Raw genomic sequence first — 24,698 nt, forward strand, 5'->3', positions numbered from 1 at the left:
AGGTCCCCTTCAGGCTTAGCTACACACCATCACATTCTTCGACCATTTCATTTGCAAAACTCTCATCTTCATCGGCTTGTAAAAGGTCCAACAAATTTTGGTCAATTCTTTGATTGCTTTGTGAATTATCCCATCCACTTCCACACACGGACACCACCTTTCCGCTCATCACCATCACCTTCCCAAAACCGACCTCGATGCCATACCTCCTCATAACCCTTTCCAATCAATAGGTCCTTCACGCCTTCTTCTCTCAGCAAAGCGCCAAAAAAGATTAGGTGGCGGGGCCATTCGTGGGCCCAGGGGAATGCGTCGGCGGTCGAAGCGCCTGCAGGCGAAGCGGGAAATGGAGAGGCAGGAAATGTTGGATCGACCGCAGGCGGAAAGCGTTCCATAAAATATTGGTAAGGGAAAGAAAAAAAAATATCTGTCTGGTCACGATATGTAGATAGATCTTGCTTTCTGTTTTCCCAGTTTAGTTACAGTTAATACACCATTAAATTACTCACCCGAGTGGAGGCTCACAACCCAATGCCCACATTCCCCCATTCTCAAGCTCTTTGCGATGAATATACGCTTGACCAGGCAAGGAATGGCAAGGCATCAATATTCCGATGCTCCCACCTTGGAGCTCATTGGTGGGTATGCTCCTGATGTAGGATGTGGCACTAATTGGACCACTGCAGTATAATAATACGACGTAGGCCGCAGTTGGCATAGGAACGAGGAGAATCGCGAGAAATTTTTTGCGAACTGGTGGGAGATACGTAGTTATTGATGCACGAGGCTTGGGTTTCGCCCTTACAGTCGTCGCGGATAGATCGACCAAAGACTGAGAAGCCAGTACGTGAAGGATAGGAAGTAACGGATGGATGAAACGCCACTCTTTGTGCCCTGCGAAAGAATAGACGCCTATCGTCCACGCCACCATTTTCCGCATGGTCCTCGTAGCCGTGTTGCTTTCACTCCCTTGTGTCCACAAGCCGTGGATAGTGAACGGCAATGAAGTGGTACAAAGTATCGGAAGGGCTTGAGAGAGGTAGTAATGCCATGGATTTCCACCATAGAATAAGGCAACGCCAGACAGATTTGTGATGAGGAAGTTCGCTGGAGCGAAAGTAAATTTGCCGTAATATACCCAGTCCAGCCCGACGACAGACGTCAAAACAAGCGTTCTATGGTTCTTGGTGTTAAAAAAGGCTTCGGGGTCAGTGCACGAAGCTTACCCTATAACAATAGCGTCACAAAGAAGAAAGAGTAAAGTCCGCCGGTAGCCCCGAAGAGCCCAAACCAAGTTGGAAAATAGATAGATCCAAATCACTGCGTTCGTCGGCCGGATCGCACAAGCAAGAGCTGCGAACACAAGACTTTTCCGTATCTTTGATCTGGACCATATGAATGTAGAGATGATTTGCAATAGTCTCAAAGTACCTGTTGTATATCAGCTGGGGGCTTAATCTTGTGCTGGCATCCCAAGGGTAGTATGAGAAGGCGATGGTCGTCAAGGATGTCTCAAACGAGTTCGAAAACGACCGTGAGAGCGAGAGGGCGTGAAAGAACGAAGTGAGCGACAAGAACAACTGGAACGTGCCTTAGTACCGGGGCAGAAAGAAGAAGAGAAAGCTTACGGAAGTAGACACATACCGCTCCCCAATTGTTCGTCGAGTCAGAGAACAGATCCAGATGTCAGTGCCTGCCGCTAGTGTCCCGTGCAAGATACGCGGCCCAATGATCTAAGTCAATTCCATAAAATAGGGGAATCGAAGCCATTATGTGCAGCATACCAGCAGGAAGTCACCCCAGGGTCTGATTTCATGTATACCGGTGACCTTTAACGCCCAGTAAATAGGTACGTTCAAAGCCGGGTACAGGATGCTTCGGATGGGGAATGGGTTTAGCCACTCCCATGTAAGATTCCCGTACCCAAATACGATATTATGTGCTGGTTCAAGAGCTTGAAAGTATTCGTCTGGTTGAAAGAAAGTTCGAGTACACAGTGCTATTACTAGTCGCACAGTCAAAGCATAGAAAGTCACAAGCATACGGAAGGAAGTTCAAAGTGGCAAAAAACGGTAATTCGGGCCGGATCTTGTTTGTCTGCAACCCGATGGCCCAAGCACACGAATTGAGTACAAGTCCGACGCAGCACGTCACCTTCTGCCTCCGACACTGAGCGCTCTACATGGACTCGATACGTGTTTCCAAGGTACTGTCCACTGCATAAATATATTCACTGTTCTCTAACAAACTCGTCTAGGTTGAACATGTCGCTTGTACTAAGTCCGGATCCACTTTGACCGGCACGATTCATCTTACGGCGCACCACCTCATCTTTCAGTACGACGAAGACAAAGAGAAGGAACTTTGGGTGGGATATTGTTCTACTGTTTTTGACTGCGTACTTACTATATCTCAGGTTCCCTATCCCCTGATATCACTTGTTACGTGCCTCCCCCAGACTATACAGGGTCAATGTCCTTTGACATTTAATTCACGAACTTTTGAGACATTTACGGTGTCTTTTATGAGGGAGTCTGATGCCATTGATGTCTTCGAAAGTGTGAAAGAGCTCACCGTAGCAAGTGCGTCGAACGTGCTTCTTTCCACATGGCTCCCGTACTGATTACAATCAGCATCTGTCCAGCAACTATACGCATTTTTTTACATCCCCAAACCTCCATTCCCGCGAACAGATGGGTGGTCTTTGTATTCCTCGCGAGAAGAGTTTGGCCGCATGGGTGTCGGGACCCGATCCAAGGCTTGGAGATTCACGGACATCAACAAAGACTACTCTGTGGGTAGTTTGAATGTTTCTCCCGATATCACATATAGATGACCCTCAGTACACCTAGTTTTGCTCTACATATCCTGCCAGGCTAGTCGTCCCGACAAGGATCAGCGACACGACTCTCCAATATGCGTCGAAGTATAGGAGCAAATGTCGAATACCAGTCCTCAGCTATCTTCACTGGTCGAATTACGTGAGGCGACTGGCTTCCCTTCCTTTATTATCTCTCATATTACTTGGTATGGGCACAGGGAAGCATAACTCGGTCGAGTCAACCTATGGTTGGAATCACGCAGAACCGATCCATTCAAGACGAGAAGCTAATAGAGGCAATCTTCCACTCACATCATTCACCTGAATCTCGGGCATCAAAGGCCCCAGTTTATGGTGCAATGACAACCAATCTTATAATTGATGCGCGTCCTACGACTAATGCTGTCGCAAATACTGCCAAGGGTGCTGGTACAGAGAATATGGACCATTACAAAGAAGGAAAGAAGGTCTATCTTGGAATTGATCATATCCACACAATGCGAGAGTCTCTGGCAAAAGTCGTGGAGGCATTGCGGGAAGCCGAAACCACTCTAGCTAGTATCAGCACCGATCTCTCGAGCCAGGTTGCGGGGATATCTGTTTTGGACAGACAAGCTCTCCGTCGTTCTGGTTGGTTGCGTCATATATCGGCCATATTGGAGGGTACAGCTGTGATTACTCGAAACGTCCACGTTAACTCCTCTCATGTTTTGATTCATTGCTCCGATGGATGGGATCGCACCTCACAACTCTCCTCGCTTGCTCAACTCTGCCTAGATCCTTTCTACCGCACCATTCGTGGATTTGAAATCCTCGTGGAAAAGGACTGGTTGTCATACGGACATAAATTTTTAGATCGATGCGGCCACCTCTCCTCCGATAAATTTTTCATTTCAACGCTTGAAAACACGAATACTGGTAGTGGCGCAGACGCAGCGCAAGCATTTTTAGCCTCAATGCAAAACCGATTTGCGTCGCAGAATCACATCAAAGAAACTAGCCCGGTGTTCCATCAGTTCTTGGAGTCGGTCAGACAAATTCAGCGCCAGTTCCCGGAACGTTTTGAATTCAACGAACGATTCCTTCATCAGCTCTACTACCACCTTTATTCATGTCAATTCGGAACTTTCCTTTTCAACTGCGAGAGGGAGCGTCGCATGGGAGATGGTGATGGGCCACCACCTTGCGAACGTACGGTCAGTGTTTGGGATTTCTTCAATTCTCCTAGTGAGATGGAGCAAAATCGGAACGCCGCATATGATCCTTCCTTGGATGACCCTATGAATCGAAGCCCGAAATCGGACATGGGTGTTCTCCTTCCCAATCCTAAGGATGTCAGGTTTTGGCATGAGCTTTACGGGCGTACAGACGAAGAAATGAATGGTCGACTGGTTACGGTACAGGCGTTGGGGGTAGAGGCGACTGTTGAAAGTAGCCAGGATAATCCAATTCAAAGGACCAATACCCCGTCCTTCATTCCACTCCCGCCCTCCCCGTCCAAATCACCTGCGCACTCTTTGGCACCGTCTCGCTCAACGAGCATATCTGTCGCACCACGAAGCATATCACCGATCCCATCGTCTTCTGCTCCGACTATGGAGTCACACCCCCTTCCTGGACCTCCATCTCGGGTGGACAGCTTCAAACCCTTCGGTGCATCCACATCTGCCATCTCCATGAAACCCGCCAATTCCTCTACAACCTCTACCTCCTCTTCAAATCGCGTAACACCAAAGCCACCCGATTTCTTTGGGAGTGGCGGGGTAAAATCCGTATGGGGGAAGCTTTCATCGAATGCTTCCGCGGCATTCTCAGCGGTGCAGGAGGCTTATGTGGGACTATCCCAGGATCCCCGACGGGACGATACGAAGACGGAGGAATTACGTGGCAGGGATAATCTCAATGCTTGGGGAGAATCGGTACCGAGCCAATTAATGGGTAGCAACACAATCAATCCTTGGTCGACGATACCTTCAAGTGCGTCTTCGCCCACCCTTCCTTCGCCATTCGATAACCCTTGGACTTCCACTCGTGGGTCTCCATTGAAAGAACCAGAAACCTTCTCAGAATTATTGAACACGGGTTCTCTTCCCTTAGACCCTACTGTTTCCCCTGCTTTACGCTCTCCACATCCTCGCGGTGTCGACGAGAACCTTGATAGGCTAACCTTGACCGAATCGTCACTGAAAGCCCAAGAGACACCTCCACAAACGCCAGGAAGCAGTAATACAGATCCCCTCGGCGTTGGTTTATTCTAGTTTTCGAACCGATAATCATGACTTTTTTTATCATGGTAAAGCATGATCATTTTACATTAGGATTGTTAGGCACCTGTTGTAATATGAGGATTTAGAATATTTATTTGTGCCATCCAATCTTATGAGCGTTATCTCTTTCGTCAATGGAAAAACAGTCTGTCTCGTCATGGTATCTAACATGGCTTCGAGGGTTGGTACACCTGTACTCTCTTTTTAGGTCGCTGTATTGGTTCCCGTCTCGGATATACGGTCCGCAATTTACCCGGGTCCCGAATCAATATTTTTCGTAACTTTGCATTTTGACCTTGGACGACATGAACTCCTTCCCTTGATGATGAACATGGTATACATATGGCGCTCCGCCTGCCTGCGGGTTGTCTCACCTAACAACTACCGCGTCTTCAGTACCAGCTCACCTTGGAATGCCGCCAAAAATGTACCAATTCACATGGAGGATTTTGCTTGCGACGCCATACGGTAAACCTTGTACTCTGAGAGTAAGGATCGTGATAATTGAAGTCATACTTGTAGCAACTTCTCAATAATAGCACACATCGGTGAGCTGGTGTTAGCTTACGGCCTTACCGAGCGAAATGATGATGCTCACGTCCAGATCACGGAAAATCAACGCTTGCCGATAGGTGTGTTCTCGTATAATCCTTGTTTCCTTGACTAACATGATTTAATAGGCTTTTAGAGGTTCCCGTTTCCCCACTATGCACTGGAATTTTGTCTCCTTACGTGACCTCCCCAGCTGACCGACACGATTCAAAAGAAGCGGACAGGGAAGAATGAGCAGGTTTTAGACAAGCTGAAGGTGGAGAGGGAGAGAGGAATCACTGGTGCTGTCAGTTTTTCTTCTAGCAATCAGTAGGCTTACTATTTGCGCGTCCAGTAAAAGCCCAAACCGCCAGCATGTTCCATAAACATGAAGAAAAGATGCATTTGTTGAACCTTATCGATACTCCAGTGAGGTATTTCGACTACCCTGTTCTTCACTTCGCTGAAACTTTCCAAGGGACACGTAGATTTCGCGTGGGAGGTCTCTCGGTCGTTGGCTGCGTGTCAAGGAGCTTTGTTGCTGGTATAAACTACATCCGTTGTCCAACATCTTTTTGTCTCAGAGGCTTCCAGGTTGATGCTAGTCAGGGAGTTCAAGCACAATCAATATCTGTATTTCATATAGCAAAAGAACGAGGGCTCAAGATTATCCCTATTCTAAATAAGGTGAGGGCTTTGCCTTGGTTGTGAATTTGTACCGACAATAAGACCCATAGATCGACCTGCCTGCCGCACAGCCGGAGCTCATGGCTGCACAAATGGAAGCCGCCTTTGGCATTGACCCGACAGAGATTCTTCATATATCGGCCAAGACGGGGCGAGGAGTAGAGGAAGTCTTGAAGGCTGTTATTGAACGGATACTCCCACCAACGGGTGATCAAAATGCGCCGCTGAAAACGTTTCTTTTTGATTCTCTGTGTGTGTTTCCTTGCTCTCAAGGGCTCGCACAGCGTATTGAGCATTTTCAGGTATGATCGTTACAGAGGTGTCATTTCCTTAATCAGCGTACAGGGAGGAATTATACGGAAAGGTGACCATCTCATCAGCCTACCTGCCTTTTCACTGGTCTGAAGCTGTCTAGGCGACAGAATAGCTTCATGTCACACACGGAAAAGATACGATATCACAGAAATAGGGATAATGCATCCTGAAGAAGTCCCCACAAACAGTCTTTATCCCGGACAGGTAGGGTATGTTGCTTGCAACATGAAGGAATCATCGGAAGGTTAGTGATGTCAATATAATGCCTGTCGTTGCTGGCATCTTATTCAAGAGTAGCTCACATCGGTGACACGCTACATCGCCTTGGCACACCCGTTGAGCCTATGCCTGGTTTCAAGCCATCAAAAGCTATGGTTTATGCTGGGGTTTTCCCAGTAGACAGTAACGACTTCCCTAAGCTTGAAGAATCCATCAAGCGGGTACTTATGTCTTCCTCCATATAAATTCTCCGCTATTCCACTGACACTCTGAATCTCCTAGCTTACTCTTACCGACCGAAGCATTACCATACAACGTGAATCTTCCTCTGCTCTAGGACAGGGCTGTCGTCTGGGCTTCTTGGGAACCCTGCACATGGACGTATTTCGGCAACGTCTGGAGGATGAGTACGACGCAAATATCATCATTACGGCCCCAACAGTGCCGTTCAAGATAATCCCGACAAAGGGCAGCGACTACTTTATCAGTAACCCGACGGAGTTCCCAGACATTGCTGAAAGCATGGGCAAGGTCAAGGAAGTGCAAGAGCCGGTTGTTAGTGCCAGTATAATTGCTCCGGAAGGTAAGAATGCCTCCTTGCAAACCGACGAACCCCCACTCCGAGCTAACAGTTCACTCTAGAATACTTTGGAGAGATCACGGACTTGTGCTTTACCCATCGAGCTGAGAGCCTAGATCACAGGTATCTGGATACTGGTTCGGGTATTGCGTCGTCGAGGATCATCATTACATGCATTATGCCTCTAAGCGAGATTGTAACCGATTTTTTCGATCAGCTGAAAAGTCGGACATCTGGGTTCGCCAGTTTTGAGTGCGCGCATCTTCTACTTCAAATTCAGCTCAATTTTGACCTCGCAATTTTCTTTAGTTATGAGGATGCTGGATATCAAAAGAGTGATTTGGCCAAGGTGAGAGGACTGAAAGCGCCGCCACAAATGTGGGCTTATATCAATTCCACAGATGGTCTTCTTGCTGAACGGCAAGCCCGTCGATGCCCTTGCCCTTATTGTACATAAATCTGCACAGGACAAAATTGGTCGTGCTTGGGTTAAGAAACTTCGTGAGTCCTCAATACATTACTGATGTACATTATGGCTCAAGCTGGAACAGATAAAGTGATTCCTCGGCAGCTCTTCGAAGTCCCCATTCAAGCGGCGATCGGTAAAAAAGTAATCGCCCGGGAGACCCTCTCTGCGATGAGAGCCGATGTCACTGCAGGGTTGTACGGAGGTGCGTCGTAGTGCTTATTAACGAGGCCGTCGAAGAGCTGACATTGGGTAGGCCATTATGAACGGAAACTAAAGCATCTGGAGAACCAAAAGGAAGGGAAGCGCAGAATGAAGAAGGTCGGAACCGTAGAGCTTCCACAAGAGGCCTTCTTTGATATTCTCAAGAAATAGTCGGATGGTATACAACACTAGCACTACTCTAATTATACTGATATAGGATGACTGGCTGTTGTAATATATCGCCGGATCTATAGCACTGTATCTTCGTCGTCGTAGGTTTCTGTGAGGAGCCTAGGAGGTCGAATGAGTAATAGACGCCAATACAAAAACAAAGGCTGACCGATATATTGATGAAGGTGGATGATCGCCACTGGGAAGAGAGTCAATATGCGTCATACTCGTGATATGTAACTCACTGACTCGTTCGTGATATATGCATCAACTAATTCGGGGCAAACATAATCATAGAACGGGTTCACAACATCCACCTTATCAACCAAATCACCCTCCTCAAACCCAAGAACCTTACTGGGGTCGGAGAAATCCAAAGCTCCGTATTCATGGTAGAGATTCCAAAGTGGGGTTACTTTGAATTGCCCTGCACAGACGACAACCGGGGTGCTATGTGCTCGCGCAGCGGTGGCAGCTATTTGTGCACCAGATGTGGCAAACATGCCACCGTTTGCAAGGATTGCATGAGCACCGAGAATGACTTTATTGACTCGAGACATTAGGGCAAAGATTGATGAATCGGGGACGAGGAATGTTGAGATGCCTGCAGACGAGAGGGATGCAGCTAAATCACGGCCGCCATAACTAGAAAACGAAGTCAGTGAAGCGAACTTTCGCAGAAGGCCTGGTACGGACGTAGGTGCTGTCTCGGCAACTATCACAGTATATTTTCGATAATGTGCAGCAGTCTTGAAGAAGGTCTCTACAGTCTTCGATGCGCCGAGAGTGAGAATGATTTCGCTGGAAGCAGGTTAGTGTCGCGACGCGCATGGAACGATGTCCTTACTCTGAATGTACATGATCTTTGGCATTTTTGGACACGTTATCGTACACAGTTTCCAGCTCGTCAAATATGTCTTGGATGGCCTCCATGAGGACAGGTTTCAGTCCTCGTGCGAATGAATCGGGATCAGTTGGGTCATCTTCCTTGAGCGTGCCCTTCTTCTCTGCTTTTGTGACGGTAATATGCTTCCGCGGCTGCCCTTGCAGAACGAATTTCGCTATTGAAAATGATTCTGGTATAGAGGTTGTTGTTCCTTTTGTAGCAGTATGGTATTCCTCTCGAATATGATGCAGAACCTTTCGTACGGTATTACCAACGGAGTGTTCTATGGTGAATGAATTTAATAAAACTCGGTGGAATGAAACAAAAACGCACACACCTTTTGGCTGCGCCTCCACAAGTCTTCGGCCCACAGAACGAATGATATCAACGAGTTGTTCAAAATTGGAGAATCGTGCTTTTGCGACAACTTGGCGTATTACAAGCAGGGTCTCAAGGGCCGATGCGCGTGAACCGACGACTTGTCTGTTGAATCATGAGAGAGAAACACACTTGTTTTCTATTAGCACTGACCGCCGTCGTAGCCGTAGTGCAAGACTTTCGACGATGCGTTGGTCGGCGGCATCGGAAGTCATCGTGGGGGATGTGCAGAACGTTGAGGACGAGTCAGTTTTCGGCTATCCCCGTTTGGTATGGACCCGATTGAGGCACCAACGACATCATACACCGTATCATTGGGTAGACACGCGTCAGGGAGGCAGCTCAACCTCCCTGTCCCGAACCATCATCATCCTTGCCAATGCCGCCTCAAGTGGATCTCATCGTCACATTCAGGGCGTCACAGAAAATCGCCCTGTCGAAGCAGCAAATACGCGACAACGCCCAGAAAGCAGAGCAACAGTATGCCCGCCTCCTTGAGACATTGAGGTACGGTGGTCTTCGAGCAGTATCCAGGAGGGGAGAGGCCCTCGGGCACTTGCTTATCTTTGTATACTGTCCTGATGGCTTGGTCAAGAACCTAGTCAAGAGAGAGCGGTATGTCAATTCATCCTTCGTGGCCATTCAGCGTGGTGCCCATTGACTATCAGCCATTCGGATTTTCTCTCTGGCCTTCCGACGACACCTATCAAATCTGGCACCCAGTTACCGCCGCTGAGCATTTCGGACCGCCTTCGTCTGGTGCATTCATACATAACGTCGATGCCTATTGACGGCGGTTTGGGAATCACACCAGGAACCTCACAATGGGATCTCGTAGAGTCTGTTATGTGCTTGCATGACCAAACCTTCAACGACCAATGGAAGCATACGTGGAAGAGCCGAAAGATTGCTTCGGTCTCAGACGATAGAATACGGGATCAAGTACGTCTTCATTACTAGCAAGTCAACTCAGCTGACTTACTTTAGTTTGGCGATTCTGTGGCTCTCTACTTCTCTTTCCTCCACTCGTACACTCGCGCCCTTATAATTCCGGCTATCCTTGGTGTTGCCTTCTATTTCTTTGGCTCGCCTTATTCGCCTATGTACTCCACCTTACTCCTCCTTTGGTCAGTTACGTTCGTCGAATGGTGGCGTGTCCAGGAGCGCATTGTCTCCCTCCGCTTCGGAACACGAGGTTCCTTCCGTGTGGAAAAACGGCGTGCCCAGTACAATCCCAATTTTTCGTGGTGGAAGCGAGAACTTCGAATGCTTGCAAGCCTTCCGGTGGTCTTACTATTTGCTGGTGTTCTTGTTGTCCTCTTGACAGCGATATTCGTGTTTGAAGCTTTTGTCACGCAGTTGTATACAGGCCCAGGACACAAGTACATTGTAAGTCGGATGTATATGCTGATGACTTGTTAAACCAACTTCCTTTTAGAGTCTCAGCCCTACCATCTTATTTGCGATTTTAGTCCCACGTTTACTGGACGTCTATCAAGTGATAGCCTCAAAGTTCACAGACTGGGAAAACCATGCACATCATTCTTCATATATCTCTTCACTCAGTCTAAAAACCTTTGTCCTGACTGCCCTTGTTGCATACCTCGGTCTCGCCTTGAGCGCCTTCGTCTACGTGCCGTTTGGTGAAGGCGTTATGCGTGTTGTACAGTCGTCGATCTTCTACACTCACGGTACTCCCGCGGATTCACCCGACAAACCGACCGCAGGCATTTGGGAGGTCGATGCTACCACAGCTGGTCGCAAACTCAACCCAGGACGCCTCCGCGATCAAATGTTCGCGTTTACAGTGACTAACCAGGTTGTAAACACGTTCATGGAAATTGGGTTGCCATTTGTTCTCCGGGCTGTTGAAAAATACAGAAACGGGAAAAAAACCAATTCGGGAACGTCATCTCCAAAGGGCAAAAAGAAAGTGGTGTTCGAAGATGAGAAGGAAAAGGGAGGTGAGGAAGAAAGAGAATTCTTGGAAAGGGTCCGCAGCGAAGTCGCTTTACCCGAATATGACATCTTCGGAGATTACAATGAAATGGTGATTCAGTTTGGCTACGTTGCGTTATGGTCGACGATATGGCCTTTGGCCCCTTGTAAGCTGTAAAATCTTGGCAAAGATCTGATGCTAACTCCTCATTCTAGTGATGGCACTGGTCAACAACTTTTTCGAGCTTCGATCGGATGCTTTCAAAATCATTACTCACGTCCGCAGACCCATTCCCTCGAGGGTTGACACGATCGGACCCTGGCTTGACGCGCTCACTTTCCTCGCCTGGCTAGCGTCATTGACCAATGCATCGCTGGTGTATCTGTTCTGCCCCAGATCACAGGTCTATTGTAATACGACGACGTCCTCGTCAATCGAAAAGGTCAGCCAAGAGCTCTTCTCTGCTGGTGTTGCTGGGATCGAAGGGCAGGCCGCGACGATGGATCTACTGAAAACTGCATTGTTGGTTGCTTTTGCTGCTTCCCATGGATATATACTCCTGCGTGTCGTCGTTCGACATGTGGTTGAGAGAATAGTCTGGAAGGCCAGTGAGGAAGTGAAAGAGAGGGAGAGGGAAGAAAGGGAAATCAAGGAGTCGTTTTTACGGGGTACTGCCGAAAAGGGTGAAGACGATTTGGGAGAGGTGAAGAGTGGTGATGCTGATGTTGACGAGGTGTTCTGGAATCATGATGAAGGACTGCAGGAGATTCAGAGAATATCGAAAGAGGCATGAACAGGAATGTACATGTAGGTTTTTGTCTTGGCACACATATATACGACGCCGCTTATCGCTTCTATGGACTTCAATGATATGTAAGGAACACAAGGAGACTTTCAAATAGCAGGACAGTGTAAGTGAGTCCATAAAGGAGCCGATGTTTATTTCTCAAGATAAGACAGAACGCCCGTCGTCCTCGAATCATATAGTACATGAACAACACAACCACATCGTGTAAGATCCTTTGTATCCATCATTCTTTCCTTCGCGCGACGCGCCGAGCATTGCTCTAGCTTCTTTGTTATTTATCTGTCTCATCTATCCACTGTTGTACTACCTACACTAAAGCTGACTGTCTCACGGAGAGCTTATCATGACAGATCAGTGATTCTGAATGTCCTCGCTACGATGGACTGTGAAAAGCTACGCAAGGTCTCCAGAAACATATACTTGCTAGGCATCCTAATGACGAAAGAGGTCATAGAAGTGTTGGCATCATCCTTAGCTTCAAGTTAAGAAAAGTCGGATACACTCACGAAGACCGGCAACCTAGAACGGCCGCTCATACGAACTGCACTGGATGAGGAAGAGCTCACACTAGAAGACTGGTTGGGTGATCATAACTTGGAGCGAGGGGAGGGTCCGGCGGTTAAACAATAGTAACGATAATAGGGGAAAGACGACAATGCTGACAGACTTCAAGTTCGAGAACACCAAAGGAACACTCTCCGTGCACACAAACCCGTGCGTAGCCCAAGTTATGGCGACCTCGACCCCCTTGGGTACCAAAAACTCAAGACACGAAGACACGAGAAAACTATGACTGAAAATCCCTCTACATACCTACTGTAACTACTGGGATGGGCCACGAGCAAGCGCCACCGTTTCTCTGTACATAGATTACGGGTTGTGGATTCGAAATACAGATCCAAAAAAAACGATTCCTACCACGCGGCCCAACCTTATTCCCGTTACGAGTTACAAAGTAGTAGGTTGTACAAAGTCGCACTTAGTGGCAGCAAGAACGAGAACATTAGTACATACTAGTACATCACTGTGACCTCCAATTTACATCCTACACGCGGAAGCTGAGCTTCCCAATTACATTAACACGCAACACCATACTTGGGCTTCCGAGAGAGGTAGCTGCTGGGGAGCTTGTCGCTCTAGCGTAGATTGTCGAGTTCCCTCATTCTGGTCCGTGCACTGTTGTTCTCGAGACCTGCGATCAGCTTCTTGCTGCTCCCTTTTGTGGCGTTCGTCTTCTTCTCGCTTTAACCTTGCTCGTTCCCGGTCAGCCTCTGCTGCAAGAAGAGTAGCAATTCTATCCTGCTCCCTTCTCTCTCGATCGTATTGCTCTTGCGCAATGCGACGAGCTTCCGCCTCATTAGAAAGCCGAGCTTGTTCAAGGTCAGCTTCATGCTGCTCCCTTCTGTGATGTTCGTCTTCTTCTCGCTTTAACCTTTCTCTTTCTCGCTCAGCCGCTGCTGCAAGAAGAGTAGCAATTCTATCCCTCTCCCTTCTCTCTCGGTCGTATTGCTCTTGCGCAATACGACGAGCTTCCGCCTCATTAAGTCGAGCCTGTTCAAGGTCAGCTTCATGCTGCTCCCTTCTGTGACGTTCATCTTCTTCTCGCTTTAACCTTTCTCTTTCTCGCTCAGCCGCTGCTGCAAGAAGTGTAGCAATTCTATCCCTCTCCCTTCTCTCTCGATTGTGTTGCTCTTGCGCAATGCGACGAGCTTCTGCTTCATTAAGTCGAGCCTGTTCAAGGTCAGCTTCTTGCTGCTCCCTTCTCTCTCGTTCCTCTTCTTGCATCCTCCACTGGGCTACTCGCTCTAACCTTGCTCGTTCTCGCTCAGCCTCTGCTGCAAGAAGAGTAGCAATTCTATCTCTCTCCCTTCTCTCTCGATTGTGTTGCTCTTGCGCAATGCGGCGAGCTTCCGCCTCGTTAAGGCGAACCTGTTCAAGGTAATCGGTGCCTTGAGAGACGTCCACCCCTGGGTTTTGGTGCTGGGGTACAGTAGCCTGAGGTTGAGGCGGAGCTGGAGCTGGAGCAGGCTCATCACCATATATACCTCCGTGCGCAGTAGTCATATGGTCGTAGATTTGGTCTGCATTGAAAGCTCTCGTGCAACACCAACAAATATGAGCTCCGCATCTAGAAAGACTGGTCAGCTCAAATGAGTAAATAGAGGAAGTGGACACGAACGGGCATGTCATATGATTGCATCCTTCCGTCTTCTCTAGGAGGCGTGAGCACGTCGGACATTTCTTGATACTACGCTGCTGCAAAAGCCATGCCTCACTCATTCGTTCCTGCTCTGCCGGGTTATTATGAATACGAGCATCTTCACAGCTCAATCTTTCATGCGAATCTTCGCCACACGAAGAACATATCTCTGAGAAGCAAGATGGGCATCGTAAAACAGACATCGCTTCCGACCTGCGGTATATCTGTGTACAATCCGGTGTCTTGCAGTACCTGAACTCCTGCGGATGTCTGTCAACATGCGTCGTGAAAACAGTTTCTAGAAGGCGGTTGAAGGCAGCCTGTGGAAGGAACTTTTGAATGACAGGGATGGAGATGGGTGTTCCGCATTTTGATTCGTCCCCCATGCATACAAGTGGAAAAATTCTGGTCTCGGCGGCAGAGGTGAGGAAGTGGCGAATACAACCTGTGCAGTAGACATGCTCGCATACCAATTGAAACGGCGTCGAAACATCATCGTAACATATGGGACATGTATGGGATCCGGGTGCGACGTCCACATTGATAGACTTGAGGGACTCGGTGACATGATTGTCAAGATGGAGCCGGACCTCCTCGCCTCCTCTTACTGTGATGGCAGCAGAACGAATATCCAGCGCCACGTTGTCTTCACCAAAAACCTCCCTCATCGCTGCAAGACCAGTCCGGACAAAGTAACCAACCGAGGGACGTCGCAATGTTACAGAAAATTCCAGAGACGCAAGGCGTTCCAACTCCTCCATAACAATTGTCTTGGCCTTTTCCACCGCCCTCGGCTCTCCATACAGCTTGAGCGTCCGCTTCCGAGAATCCGAGCGTAAAAAGGCGCCTGCTTCAGTGATCCTCTGCATTAATGGGGCTTGAGGAAAAGCTAGATGGTCGTGCCAACGGTCGATCTTTTCACCAGCAGCTAAACTTTCGACACGGACTTTGAGTGCACCAAGGGCAGCCTTGATCGTCCCTGACACCTGGATGCGGTAGTTCCCGCCGTTGAGCTCGTGAATAATGATGTTACAGGCTTTACGATCTTTGATGTTCTTTTGAAGCTCCTTCCAAAGATTTTCTTGCGCATGATACTGTCCGGATGGGATGGTAAGGTTGTAAAGTGCTTGAGCAGAGATTCGGAGCCAAAACACGGAGTTGCAGATAAAACTGAAACGTCGGTCCAGGAGAGCATCATGAACCTTCTTTGCGTTATCCCACGTATTGAAGCGGGCACGAATTGAAAGCACCCCAGCTTCATTATCACCTCGAGAGGTAACATCGAAAGATTGCATTTCGATGCCCTCCATTTGATTGATATGCAGCCGTAGAGAGCGAATCGCTGAATCTACGTCGAAGCTATGAGGTTTGAGAGCACGAATTTCATGACTCTGAGCGAAGTCAATCACAATGGAGGGAGGGACAACATCAGGCAGGTTACTGATCTTGATAGTGTTTGGTCGGAAGCTGGGCACAATACGACCTGGGGGGAGTTGGTTCATTTCCACCTGCACCCGCCGTCCGGCACATATACGACCGTCGAGTTCCCTCACTTTAGTGCGACAGAAATTTATATCAGGATATTCGGCAACGTAACGGACGGAAGGTGCGCGGCACGAGATTGTCAACGTATTCTTGTCCCTTGGTGTCAGAGCACCCATTGCACCAGGTGCATTGAATATCCCGACTTCAAACTCCAGCCTCTCGTGTCTGAATTCGAAACCTTCAAGACCGGCAGCTAACGATTGCGCAACATCTGCGTTCGTAATGATATCTGCTTCCTTCTTCCCGCGTCTCCCAGGGGTGTCCTTCACAGATACGATGTGAAACTCAGACATATCAAGACCTTGTTGGGTAAACAGGGCTGCAATTTCTTCCTGGCTGGCGTCGCTGGGGATATTTTTGACGCGAACTTTGCAGGATTCAAAGCCCGTAATGGTGTTCTCGATGGAGAGACCCGAACTGAATGTGACGATCGAACTGGCGAGGACGACACGCTGCATAGTAACCTGAGCATCAGTGGAACGACGCTGTTGATCGATGCGCCGCTGTTCCTCTTCTTGCCGACGTCGTTGTTCTTCTCTCCTCCGTTGAGCCTCTTCCTGCTGTTGTCTTGCTTTCTCCTCTCTTCGACGTTGTTCTTCCGCCCTTTTGCGCTGTTCTTCTTCCCTTTTGCGCCGCTGTTCCTCTTCTTGCCGGCGTCGTTGTTCTTCTTTCTTCCGTCGAGCCTCTTCCTGCCGTTGCCTTGCTTCTTCCTCTCGTCGACGCTGCTCTTCCTCCCTTTTCCTTTGTTCTTCTTCCTTTTTCCGTTGCTCTTCCTCTTGCCGACGTCGTTCTTCTTCCTGCCGTTGCCTTGTTTCTTCCTCTCTTCGACGCTGCTCTTCCTCCCTTTTGCGTTGTTCTTCCCTTTCACGTTGCTCCTCTTCTTCCCGACGTCGTTCTTCTTCTCTCCTCCGCCGAGCCTCTTCCTGTCGTTGTCTTGCTTCCTCCTCTCGTCGACGTTGCTCTTCCTCCCTTTTGTGCTGTTCTTCTTCTTGTTTTCTTCGCGCCTCTTCTGTGCGTCGTCTAACCTCCTCCTGGCGACGTTCCTGCTCTTCTTTGCGCCGTTTTTGTTGTGCCTTTCGCCGACCCTCCTCCTCTGCCTTTCGCCTTCGGCCCTCTTGTTTCTTCCGTTCTTCAGCTTCGCGAGTCGATCTTGCTTGTTCCATTTCAGGCTCTCTCACATGCGTCCCTTCGGGCTCCAGCAATCGAAGTCTTTCCATCTCGACGCGTCTCTGGAGTTCGACGACTTTCTGGACCTGTCCTGATAAATGAATAATAACGCGATTAAAGTAGTCGTATCATACCCCAGTATTACGGATGTTACGTCGAGGCTCCAGATTGATTGAAGTGTTAGTTTGGCCTTCCACGTTACTGGCCTGAATGATTTCTCAAGATTAATATCACGACTCGCGCTAGAAAACAGGAAGGCCACCTCGGGATCACGGACAAGTCTGCATCGCTCCCCTTGTAGACGATGTCCTGGACACGGTGTTCCGTTTTTCACGTTACAATATTGCAGCGTTCTCGAGGTGTTGGGGCTTGATTGCTCATCGACAACGGGAAGAATTGCAAGCTCTTCCTTCTGCCTCCTTTCCAATTCGAGCTCCAGTTTGATTCTTTCAGTCTCTATGCGTCGTCCTTCAGCTGCTTGGACCTGTACGCAAGACTTAGTGATTGAGACCAACATAATTATTTACATACCTCAGGATCATGAGCATACCAGCATTTCTCGCCTTTGGCACAGGATCCGCTCTTCCACGAATAGCATGGTTGCTCGCCTTTCTTTGTACGACGAGAACTTGACGCTTGCTGTCCACTTTCTTCCTTCTGCTGCCGATCAGGGCTAGCTAAAGCGTCTGATGATAGACTTTCCACCTCGTCTGCCTTAATAATTGGATTACATGATGTTACGGCCCGCGTTGGAAAGAGAAAGAGAAAGATACGCACTAGCTCGGAAAGATTGAACTGCTCTCCTTGCTCACAATTTCCTTTCTGTGGCAGAGAGGACGATATTGTGTCCTTGGAAATGCGGCCTTCTGGTGGGCTGAGATTAGGTTGAGCATCAACGTTGTGGATGACACGATGATTGGAGCTGTCGTTATTCGATGTACGACCCCGCCGTTTCTTCCTTTTGTTGTTGACAGCTGTGCTTGGTGTCTCCTGCCATAAGGACCGCTGTGAGTAAAAGGCGACGTGAAAACATGTCAGCAAGGCCTACAGAACTTCCACCAGAGTGCTGCATCCTACAGCGTGTCCCATTCTTGCAGTTTCCTTGGAGAAAAAGACGGCATACTGTAGAGTTTGGGGCAGACATGACGGTGCGAAAGCCGTTCCACGGCGCTAATCTTGAGCCTTCATGCATCAAAGAAGCCCGGACTTCCTCCGGTCCCAGCAAAGTCGATGCATTAGAATGAAGAGCATTGAACCTAGACCTAGAACAGATGACTAGCTCCTTTCATTAATGCCAGTCGGTGTTGCGCCTTGTGTATCATGGTTGCAGGAGCAGGAAGGAAGCTGAAGGAAGGAGTCCTTCAGATTGCCTTCAGATGTCAAAAAGGGTTCGGACCGGACTTGAACGGGCTGGGCGCCTTGTTTATTATGTAACGAAACCAATGGTTAGGCAGGCGAGGCCCGGTTAGGCCTTGCCAGGTTTTGTATCTAGAATCTTGGGAATGTATGTTTTAGGGCGATATATGCGAGCTTTCTCGAAGCGCCTTCAAATTCATGCTGTTATGGATCTCATGCACTTTTCCGACTTGAGTATGAGTCAACACATGCCTGCTCTCGGCCTTCTCGGTCTTGACCTCGGCCTACCAGAATCTTCTCTTATTTTCTTTTACTTTCTCTATTCTTCTTGCTGATACTAGAATACTACGGAACATTGTAGAATTATAATGACTCAATGCCTTACTAGTAGGATATAAATATTGTCTTTACCATGGTATTAGAATCTTAAGCTAATTTTACTCATCTTCGAAGTCCACTTAACTGTGTGAACTGAGCATCTCTGATCGGTTATGCCAAGCGCTTGCCAATCAATTGCTTGCCGACTACGCCTACACAGCTGGCTGGTGACTATTTTGGGGTGGTCAAAATGCGTGCAAAATGCATGAAAATGGTATAAAGTTTTGGCACCGGATTTTGCCGCATGAAAATCAATAATTTTAACTAAGCAATATACAACTAAATTATATAATCTTGCTGGTGTTTAATCCCCGGGGAATATAATCATTTTGCAGTAGCTAGAATGAAAGCAATGTTATAAATTCACGCGCACTTTGAAAACCTATTGTTTTGCCATCTGGCAAAATGCAGGATGTGATCCGCATTTTGGCTGATCCGGAATGCCTTATATAGACTTCTGACAAAATTCAGCCTTTTGCTGTCAGAAGTCTATATAAGGCATTCCGGATCAGCCAAAATGCGGATCACATCCTGCATTTTGCCAGATGGCAAAACAATAGGTTTTCAAAGTGCGCGTGAATTTATAACATTGCTTTCATTCTAGCTACTGCAAAATGATTATATTCCCCGGGGATTAAACACCAGCAAGATTATATAATTTAGTTGTATATTGCTTAGTTAAAATTATTGATTTTCATGCGGCAAAATCCAGTGCCAAAACTTTATACCATTTTCATGCATTTTGCATGCATTTTGACCACCCCAAAATAGTCACCAGCCAGCTGTGCTAGTGCTTTTCGGAAACCCAGTCAGTTACGCCTAGCGCTTGCTGATGCCCTCATTAACTATGCCTAGCGCTTGTTAGCACCCTTACGGATCCCTCTTGGTGGTTGGAACTCAGCTTACGGACATCCTCGCTCATGACCTGGGTTTTACTCGAGTACTCATTACTTTGTGTATTAGCTCAAAATACCCTGATTCTTAACACATGCACTGTCAACATCTCGAGAGAAGTTGCGTAAAGTCTGCAGTTTTCAGAAATTTAGACCACCTCTTCCAATAAAGCCAGATGCGTCTGCTGGCATACATGAAGCTCAGAGTTGTTGTTAGACCTGGCTAGTGGTCTTTGGGACTGGTGCCATTCTAAAGATTACATGAGTCGGTTGTGAGATAATGTACAAATCTGTTGAAAGTCATGTCGATTTTGCACCCACTGTGCGATGCAATCATACTCTATAAGAATTCAGAAAGTGTGGTGACGATTAAAAAGATTCCAATGATGAAAGCAATTTATTATACTCAATTGTCCTAAATCAAGCCTATCAACAAATTCAATCAAGCCTCTCCTGTCATCTGGTAAGATTGTGACCTTGTAGGCCTGTTCAATTCTCTCGAAATCAAGATGCTGAAAGAGACTTCCAAGCGGGAAGATGGGACTTGTTTCCATAATATGAGAACTCTCAAGACTGTGATCTGAAAAACCAGGGAGTGCGTTAGTTGTGAATGAAGCGACATTATAGTTCCAGGGTCTGCCACAGGTAATCCTGATCTAAAAGGGACTACGATCAGAGGATCATCATCACGAGATGCAACGAGGGCTGCGAAAGGGTCAGAGGAGTTTTGAGTATTGGGCCTGATAGCTATAGCCACAACGACATCTGCCTTGTGCTTGGTGGCTGATCGGCTCCAGGCTTCTACCTCCTTGATTAGTGCGGGCTAAGTTTCCAGGCAAGTTTCGTTCTGGTAGGTGACCTCGATGACGATAGGTACCAGGCAAGGGCGATTCCGAAGTAGGAGTAGTATATGTGGTATTTCAAGTCGGCCTGTGCAAGGACAAAGTAGTAGAGATAGTGATTGAGCCATCTGGCTCCTTTATCATCTTGCGATGATCTTCATCTGGACGAATAATACTGTGGAGGGGCGATGCACCCTGCGCAGGATGGAATAAGCGACTGGAAGCCAAATTGAAGCCATGCCCACCGTTGAAATGACAGATCCAAAGACGTCCCCTTCCTCATGCTTATCACCACCCCCAAGTACTTCGCCATGGTATCAATGAACTTTAGTCCCAGACAATTCGAAATCATTCTCGTGAGCTTGCCAGCCATGAATTGGTGTACACAGAAGGGGTCCCCGTATATGTGCATGTATCCCGTCTCAAGGTCGCAAGAAATCTGATATCTGCCTTTACGTCTGTCACTCCGGCTTCGAACACAGACTCTCGGATGGGCTGGGGAACCTCCTAGGGGCCTTCTCCCTTGACATCTTGATAGTGCTCGATAGTCTGCTGAAAAGCGGACGAGAATTGTTTGACTTTGTCCTTTATATCTGGCTCAAGAGTGGAGAAGTCCTGTAGATCCGGATCAAAGCAGTCTAAATCAACCTCTGTGCCCCTAGACAGTACTTTGACCTCGGCCTTGGCTCCTAGGGTTTTTTCTGCCACAAACATCTCTTGGTGGTACTCGTTGGGGTGTAGGTATCGAATGAAGCTCGGGTTGAGGATAGCAGTGTATGAACCGGAAGTGATTGACTATGAAACAGTATATAGTGTCAAGTGAGTGTGTGGAGGTGATGGAGCAGGACAGAAATGTTTCTGACGCAATAAATAAGGGAGTCTATTTCTGGACCGATTATCCCGCTCTTTGCTTTTCAGCCACCATCATGGCTCCCTATCATCCTGCACCCTCAACCACTCGTAAAACCCAATACAGGACGCCGTACTCTCGTAGGATTTTTTTTTTACATTACCTTACACTATGTGACCGGTGTTTCTCTTCCAGCTATCAAACCATACAAATGATCATCCAGTGATCACCTCTGCAGTACAACCGCAACAAGCCTGGACCCTGACAAAGTGCCCCACCAGAATCTCATTCTCACCGAATCTTGAATAACTGGTACCAACGACCACCTATTCTTGATCCTATCTATGAGAGCCCTCCTCACCTGTAGCTACTACTTTGATGCATCAAACACTGTTAGTTAACAGTTAATTGTGATACATCAGGAGTGTCAGTTTACATCCAGCCCATATACAGTAATTCCATCAGGATGACAAAGTGGCTTAATAAGCTTCCCAATCTGTGTCAATGATAGCATCATTAGAAAAGAGGGCAATTCCGGAAATTGAACCCGGGACCTCAAAAATAAATCCAATAATATCACATGACTTTCTCAAGAAGGCATGCTAACCACTACACCATACTGGCATTATATATATATCTTTTCATCTCTATATATACCCTCTCTCCCTTAACATTTATGACCTCATACAGTTATTTACTGGTCATTGCAACACCATGGTTCAATGAAACACTTAGCCTCTTGCTCTCCCTCCCTTCATCCTTCATCATTAATTTGTATTACATTGCTGATGTGTATTGTATCTTCATGTTCTACAGTAATTCTTCATATATGACATGGATAATATTTCGAGAAATTGAGGCTTCTGTTCTAAAAATATCTATTTTCTCATGAACTCAAAATCTGACCCAGAAATGTGTGTCCTCTATCTGAATGTAATCACCCACAAAGGCCTCAATAATGTTAATGACCTTCTGAAGAACCTGTATGACAAGTTTGAGACTAGGTGCCCATTATCTGAGAAGTCTAGGGCATAGATAAAAGTGTGGTTCTGCTAAGCTATTGCCTTTGATGGACAGTCTGACAGTCCAATGCGCCTATTATTGCCCCATTGCCTCCAAATTTTATTTCTCCTCTTGCTCAATTTTTTACTATGCCTGGACATGCTAAATCAAACTTGAAAAAGTGCCAGATTACTCACAAATGCCATGACCAGCTAATGGAAAAGACAGTCATTGCACACAAGAATGAGCTTGCCAAACTACCTGGTGCTCCTCAGAAAGATGCAAGAAAAATCTGCAAAGATTTCGAGGCTATATATCAGAGGGAGACTGGAAAGGAGATCTCACTTTCTTATAGCACTCGAGTGATTCCAAGTTGCTGACTAATGAGGTTTGGATACATGGGCCAGACTGTTTCAATGACTCAAAATAGCCCAGAATACCCACGCCACAATAATGCTGTGAAAGTGGACTTGTACCCGCACCTTTGAGCATCTTTTTTTTACTGTATCTTATTGTTGCATAGTATTACACATTCTTACATTCAAACCTAGTCAAAATTCCCAACCAATTGGAACCTACAGTAAATATCCAATTTTGCTGTTTCATTGACCGGTAAATAACTGTATTGATGCCCTCCCTTTGCTCCGCTCTGGTGCGCTCTTTTGCCTTTTTAGGCTCCCCAAATCAGCCCATCAATTTTGGCTGGATCCAGTGGCAGTGCCGCATTTTTAATACCCAAAATAGGGGCCATTTTCCGGTCAAAACAGCTATTTGGGCTATTCTCAGGCTACTGGCTGGGCCAGGGGATGGCACTATAATCTGTATAGACATAAACAACGTAAAATAGAGCCCTCTAATGATACATAGGAGCCCTGGATAGTGGGATAAAAGGGTAATATAATGAAAATCGCATAAATATTCGCTTTTGGGGGCTGCTGCATGCATTGGATCGGCTTGAGGACTTCACCAATCGATTCCCTGACCTTGAAAACACCCAAACGAGCCCTCCACAGTACTTTTGGCACACTTTATTCCTGGAGATAAACGAAAATATTCGCTTTTTAGGGTGCAGCATGCTCCAGATCGCTTTGAAAACATTACCAGTCGATTCCTATGCTATAAAAACCCTAGAATACATCCTCCTTCGTAATATAGGTCCAGTATAATACAGTATAAAAGGGGGTATTAGGGGGCATACATCGCTTATTTTGTTTTTCGCACTTCGGATGGCCTGGGGAGCATCACCAATGGCTTCCCTGATATTAAAAACCCCAAAACGACTCCAGCCTTCATTTATAGGGTCTCAAAAACGACAGAAATAATGATATTACAGTTTAGGAGGAGCACATGTAATAAATCCTATTTCTGGGCTTCGGACCACTTCGGAGTTTTGTCTATTGTGTTTATTGACCTAAATAACACTCAAATGACCCCACAGGACAAAGGAAACCATCAGAAATACGTGATAAAAAGAGTAATAGGGGGATGGAGGAGACATACCTTATATTTCGCATTTCTAATAGTTAGGGAGGGTATTCTTGTTATATAACAGACTGTATATATTGTACAATGTTGTGTACGAAGCCCCATGGATATCCGAAATGTATTGAATGAGATATGAGCAGATCATTCTGTAAAACAGGAGGAGCACATCCCATATTTCGATGTTCTGCTCATTCTATGGCCTGGGGACTATCAGATTCGGATTCCTTGACCCAAAAAACAGTAGGGGCACCTATCATCCATGGTATTCAGATGTTCAAACTCCGAAGTACAAAATGTTCTCTCATTTGTTACTTATATTGTCCTGTAGCTACATATGGCTGTATGTGTTATCTGGGTAGAATGGCTCCTATGGATGATAAGTGCCCCTACTGTTTTTTGGGTCAAGGAATCCGAATCTGATAGTCCCCAGGCCATAGAATGAGCAGAACATCGAAATATGGGATGTGCTCCTCCTGTTTTACAGAATGATCTGCTCATATCTCATTCAATACATTTCGGATATCCATGGGGCTTCGTACACAACATTGTACAATATATACAGTCTGTTATATAACAAGAATACCCTCCCTAACTATTAGAAATGCGAAATATAAGGTATGTCTCCTCCATCCCCCTATTACTCTTTTTATCACGTATTTCTGATGGTTTCCTTTGTCCTGTGGGGTCATTTGAGTGTTATTTAGGTCA

General features: G+C 47.0%; 7 protein-coding genes and 1 pseudogene across 8 annotated transcripts; 4 read left to right on the forward strand and 4 right to left on the reverse strand.

Annotated features, from left to right (window-relative positions):
- Window positions 1–125: 125 nt before the first annotated feature.
- EV420DRAFT_1638746 (glycosyltransferase family 22 protein) lies at window positions 126–2,042 on the reverse strand (the record flags this gene model as incomplete). Its single annotated transcript, XM_060476873.1, has 6 exons — window positions 126–462; window positions 510–1,175; window positions 1,227–1,385; window positions 1,432–1,580; window positions 1,629–1,733; window positions 1,785–2,042. 6 exons carry the CDS (start codon window positions 2,040–2,042, stop codon window positions 126–128), a joined length of 1,674 nt encoding a protein of 557 aa, XP_060335145.1.
- Window positions 2,043–2,182: 140 nt separating this feature from the next.
- Window positions 2,183–5,079, forward strand: EV420DRAFT_1264048 (protein phosphatase; the record flags this gene model as incomplete). Its single annotated transcript, XM_060467205.1, has 6 exons — window positions 2,183–2,206; window positions 2,258–2,368; window positions 2,417–2,582; window positions 2,634–2,794; window positions 2,853–2,981; window positions 3,040–5,079. 6 exons carry the CDS (start codon window positions 2,183–2,185, stop codon window positions 5,077–5,079), a joined length of 2,631 nt encoding a protein of 876 aa, XP_060335146.1.
- Window positions 5,080–5,376: 297 nt separating this feature from the next.
- EV420DRAFT_1520312 (P-loop containing nucleoside triphosphate hydrolase protein) lies at window positions 5,377–8,550 on the forward strand. Its single transcript, XM_060472159.1, has 20 exons — window positions 5,377–5,556; window positions 5,611–5,636; window positions 5,693–5,720; window positions 5,769–5,778; window positions 5,834–5,921; window positions 5,975–6,048; window positions 6,098–6,163; window positions 6,214–6,306; window positions 6,357–6,556; window positions 6,609–6,670; window positions 6,722–6,865; window positions 6,919–7,061; window positions 7,123–7,423; window positions 7,483–7,672; window positions 7,730–7,769; window positions 7,822–7,921; window positions 7,972–8,091; window positions 8,143–8,380; window positions 8,430–8,460; window positions 8,511–8,550. Exons 1-18 carry the CDS (start codon window positions 5,411–5,413, stop codon window positions 8,259–8,261), a joined length of 1,950 nt encoding a protein of 649 aa, XP_060335147.1. The 5' UTR covers window positions 5,377–5,410; the 3' UTR covers window positions 8,262–8,380; window positions 8,430–8,460; window positions 8,511–8,550.
- Window positions 8,070–9,782, reverse strand: EV420DRAFT_1329271 (eukaryotic translation initiation factor 2B beta subunit). The gene is made up of 7 exons (XM_060468792.1): window positions 9,679–9,782; window positions 9,485–9,630; window positions 9,109–9,430; window positions 8,958–9,062; window positions 8,511–8,906; window positions 8,431–8,460; window positions 8,070–8,381 (listed from the first exon to the last, which is right to left on the reverse strand). Exons 1-7 carry the CDS (start codon window positions 9,738–9,740, stop codon window positions 8,339–8,341), a joined length of 1,104 nt encoding a protein of 367 aa, XP_060335148.1. The 5' UTR covers window positions 9,741–9,782; the 3' UTR covers window positions 8,070–8,338.
- A 34-nt stretch (window positions 9,783–9,816) lies between these two features.
- On the forward strand, window positions 9,817–12,494 carry EV420DRAFT_1520316 (calcium-activated chloride channel-domain-containing protein). The gene is made up of 6 exons (XM_060472160.1): window positions 9,817–10,140; window positions 10,194–10,467; window positions 10,513–10,914; window positions 10,964–11,630; window positions 11,680–12,375; window positions 12,425–12,494. The coding sequence occupies exons 1-5, from the start codon at window positions 9,905–9,907 to the stop codon at window positions 12,255–12,257; spliced, it is 2,157 nt and encodes a 718-aa protein (XP_060335149.1). The 5' UTR covers window positions 9,817–9,904; the 3' UTR covers window positions 12,258–12,375; window positions 12,425–12,494.
- Window positions 12,495–13,343: 849 nt separating this feature from the next.
- On the reverse strand, window positions 13,344–18,328 carry EV420DRAFT_1264092 (uncharacterized protein; the record flags this gene model as incomplete). The annotated part of the gene is made up of 5 exons (XM_060467209.1): window positions 13,344–13,898; window positions 14,232–14,400; window positions 14,452–16,889; window positions 17,716–17,870; window positions 18,157–18,328. 5 exons carry the CDS (start codon window positions 18,326–18,328, stop codon window positions 13,344–13,346), a joined length of 3,489 nt encoding a protein of 1,162 aa, XP_060335150.1.
- Window positions 18,329–22,029: 3,701 nt separating this feature from the next.
- Window positions 22,030–22,127, reverse strand: EV420DRAFT_t84 (annotated as a pseudogene). Its single transcript has one exon. The product of its transcript is annotated as a tRNA-OTHER (tRNA).
- A 524-nt stretch (window positions 22,128–22,651) lies between these two features.
- Window positions 22,652–22,940, forward strand: EV420DRAFT_1520331 (uncharacterized protein; the record flags this gene model as incomplete). Its single annotated transcript, XM_060472161.1, has 1 exon — window positions 22,652–22,940. The coding sequence occupies one exon, from the start codon at window positions 22,655–22,657 to the stop codon at window positions 22,883–22,885; it is 231 nt and encodes a 76-aa protein (XP_060335151.1). The 3' UTR covers window positions 22,886–22,940.
- Between the last annotated feature and the right edge of the window lie 1,758 nt (window positions 22,941–24,698).

Source organism: Desarmillaria tabescens, assembly GCF_030435595.1.
Source record: "Desarmillaria tabescens strain CCBAS 213 chromosome Unknown EV420scaffold_7, whole genome shotgun sequence".
Taxonomy (NCBI): Eukaryota; Fungi; Basidiomycota; class Agaricomycetes; order Agaricales; family Physalacriaceae; genus Desarmillaria; species Desarmillaria tabescens.

Excerpts from the sequence above, each read along its gene's own strand:
- EV420DRAFT_1520312 (XM_060472159.1), top strand. The coding sequence starts at position 5,411 with ATGATGAACATGGTATACATATGGCGCTCCGCCTGCCTGCGGGTTGTC. Across the intron at positions 6,671-6,721 it reads GGGAGGAATTATACGGAAAG|GCGACAGAATAGCTTCATGT; the intron begins GTGACCATCTCA and ends GAAGCTGTCTAG. Across the intron at positions 6,866-6,918 it reads CATGAAGGAATCATCGGAAG|CTCACATCGGTGACACGCTA; the intron begins GTTAGTGATGTC and ends ATTCAAGAGTAG.
- EV420DRAFT_1329271 (XM_060468792.1), bottom strand. The coding sequence starts at position 9,740 with ATGACTTCCGATGCCGCCGACCAACGCATCGTCGAAAGTCTTGCACTA. Across the intron at positions 9,631-9,678 it reads GCACTACGGCTACGACGGCG|ACAAGTCGTCGGTTCACGCG; the intron begins GTCAGTGCTAAT and ends ATGATTCAACAG. Across the intron at positions 9,063-9,108 it reads AAAGATCATGTACATTCAGA|CGAAATCATTCTCACTCTCG; the intron begins GTAAGGACATCG and ends ACCTGCTTCCAG.
- EV420DRAFT_1520316 (XM_060472160.1), top strand. The coding sequence starts at position 9,905 with ATGCCGCCTCAAGTGGATCTCATCGTCACATTCAGGGCGTCACAGAAA. Across the intron at positions 10,468-10,512 it reads ACGATAGAATACGGGATCAA|TTTGGCGATTCTGTGGCTCT; the intron begins GTACGTCTTCAT and ends GACTTACTTTAG. Across the intron at positions 11,631-11,679 it reads GATATGGCCTTTGGCCCCTT|TGATGGCACTGGTCAACAAC; the intron begins GTAAGCTGTAAA and ends TCCTCATTCTAG.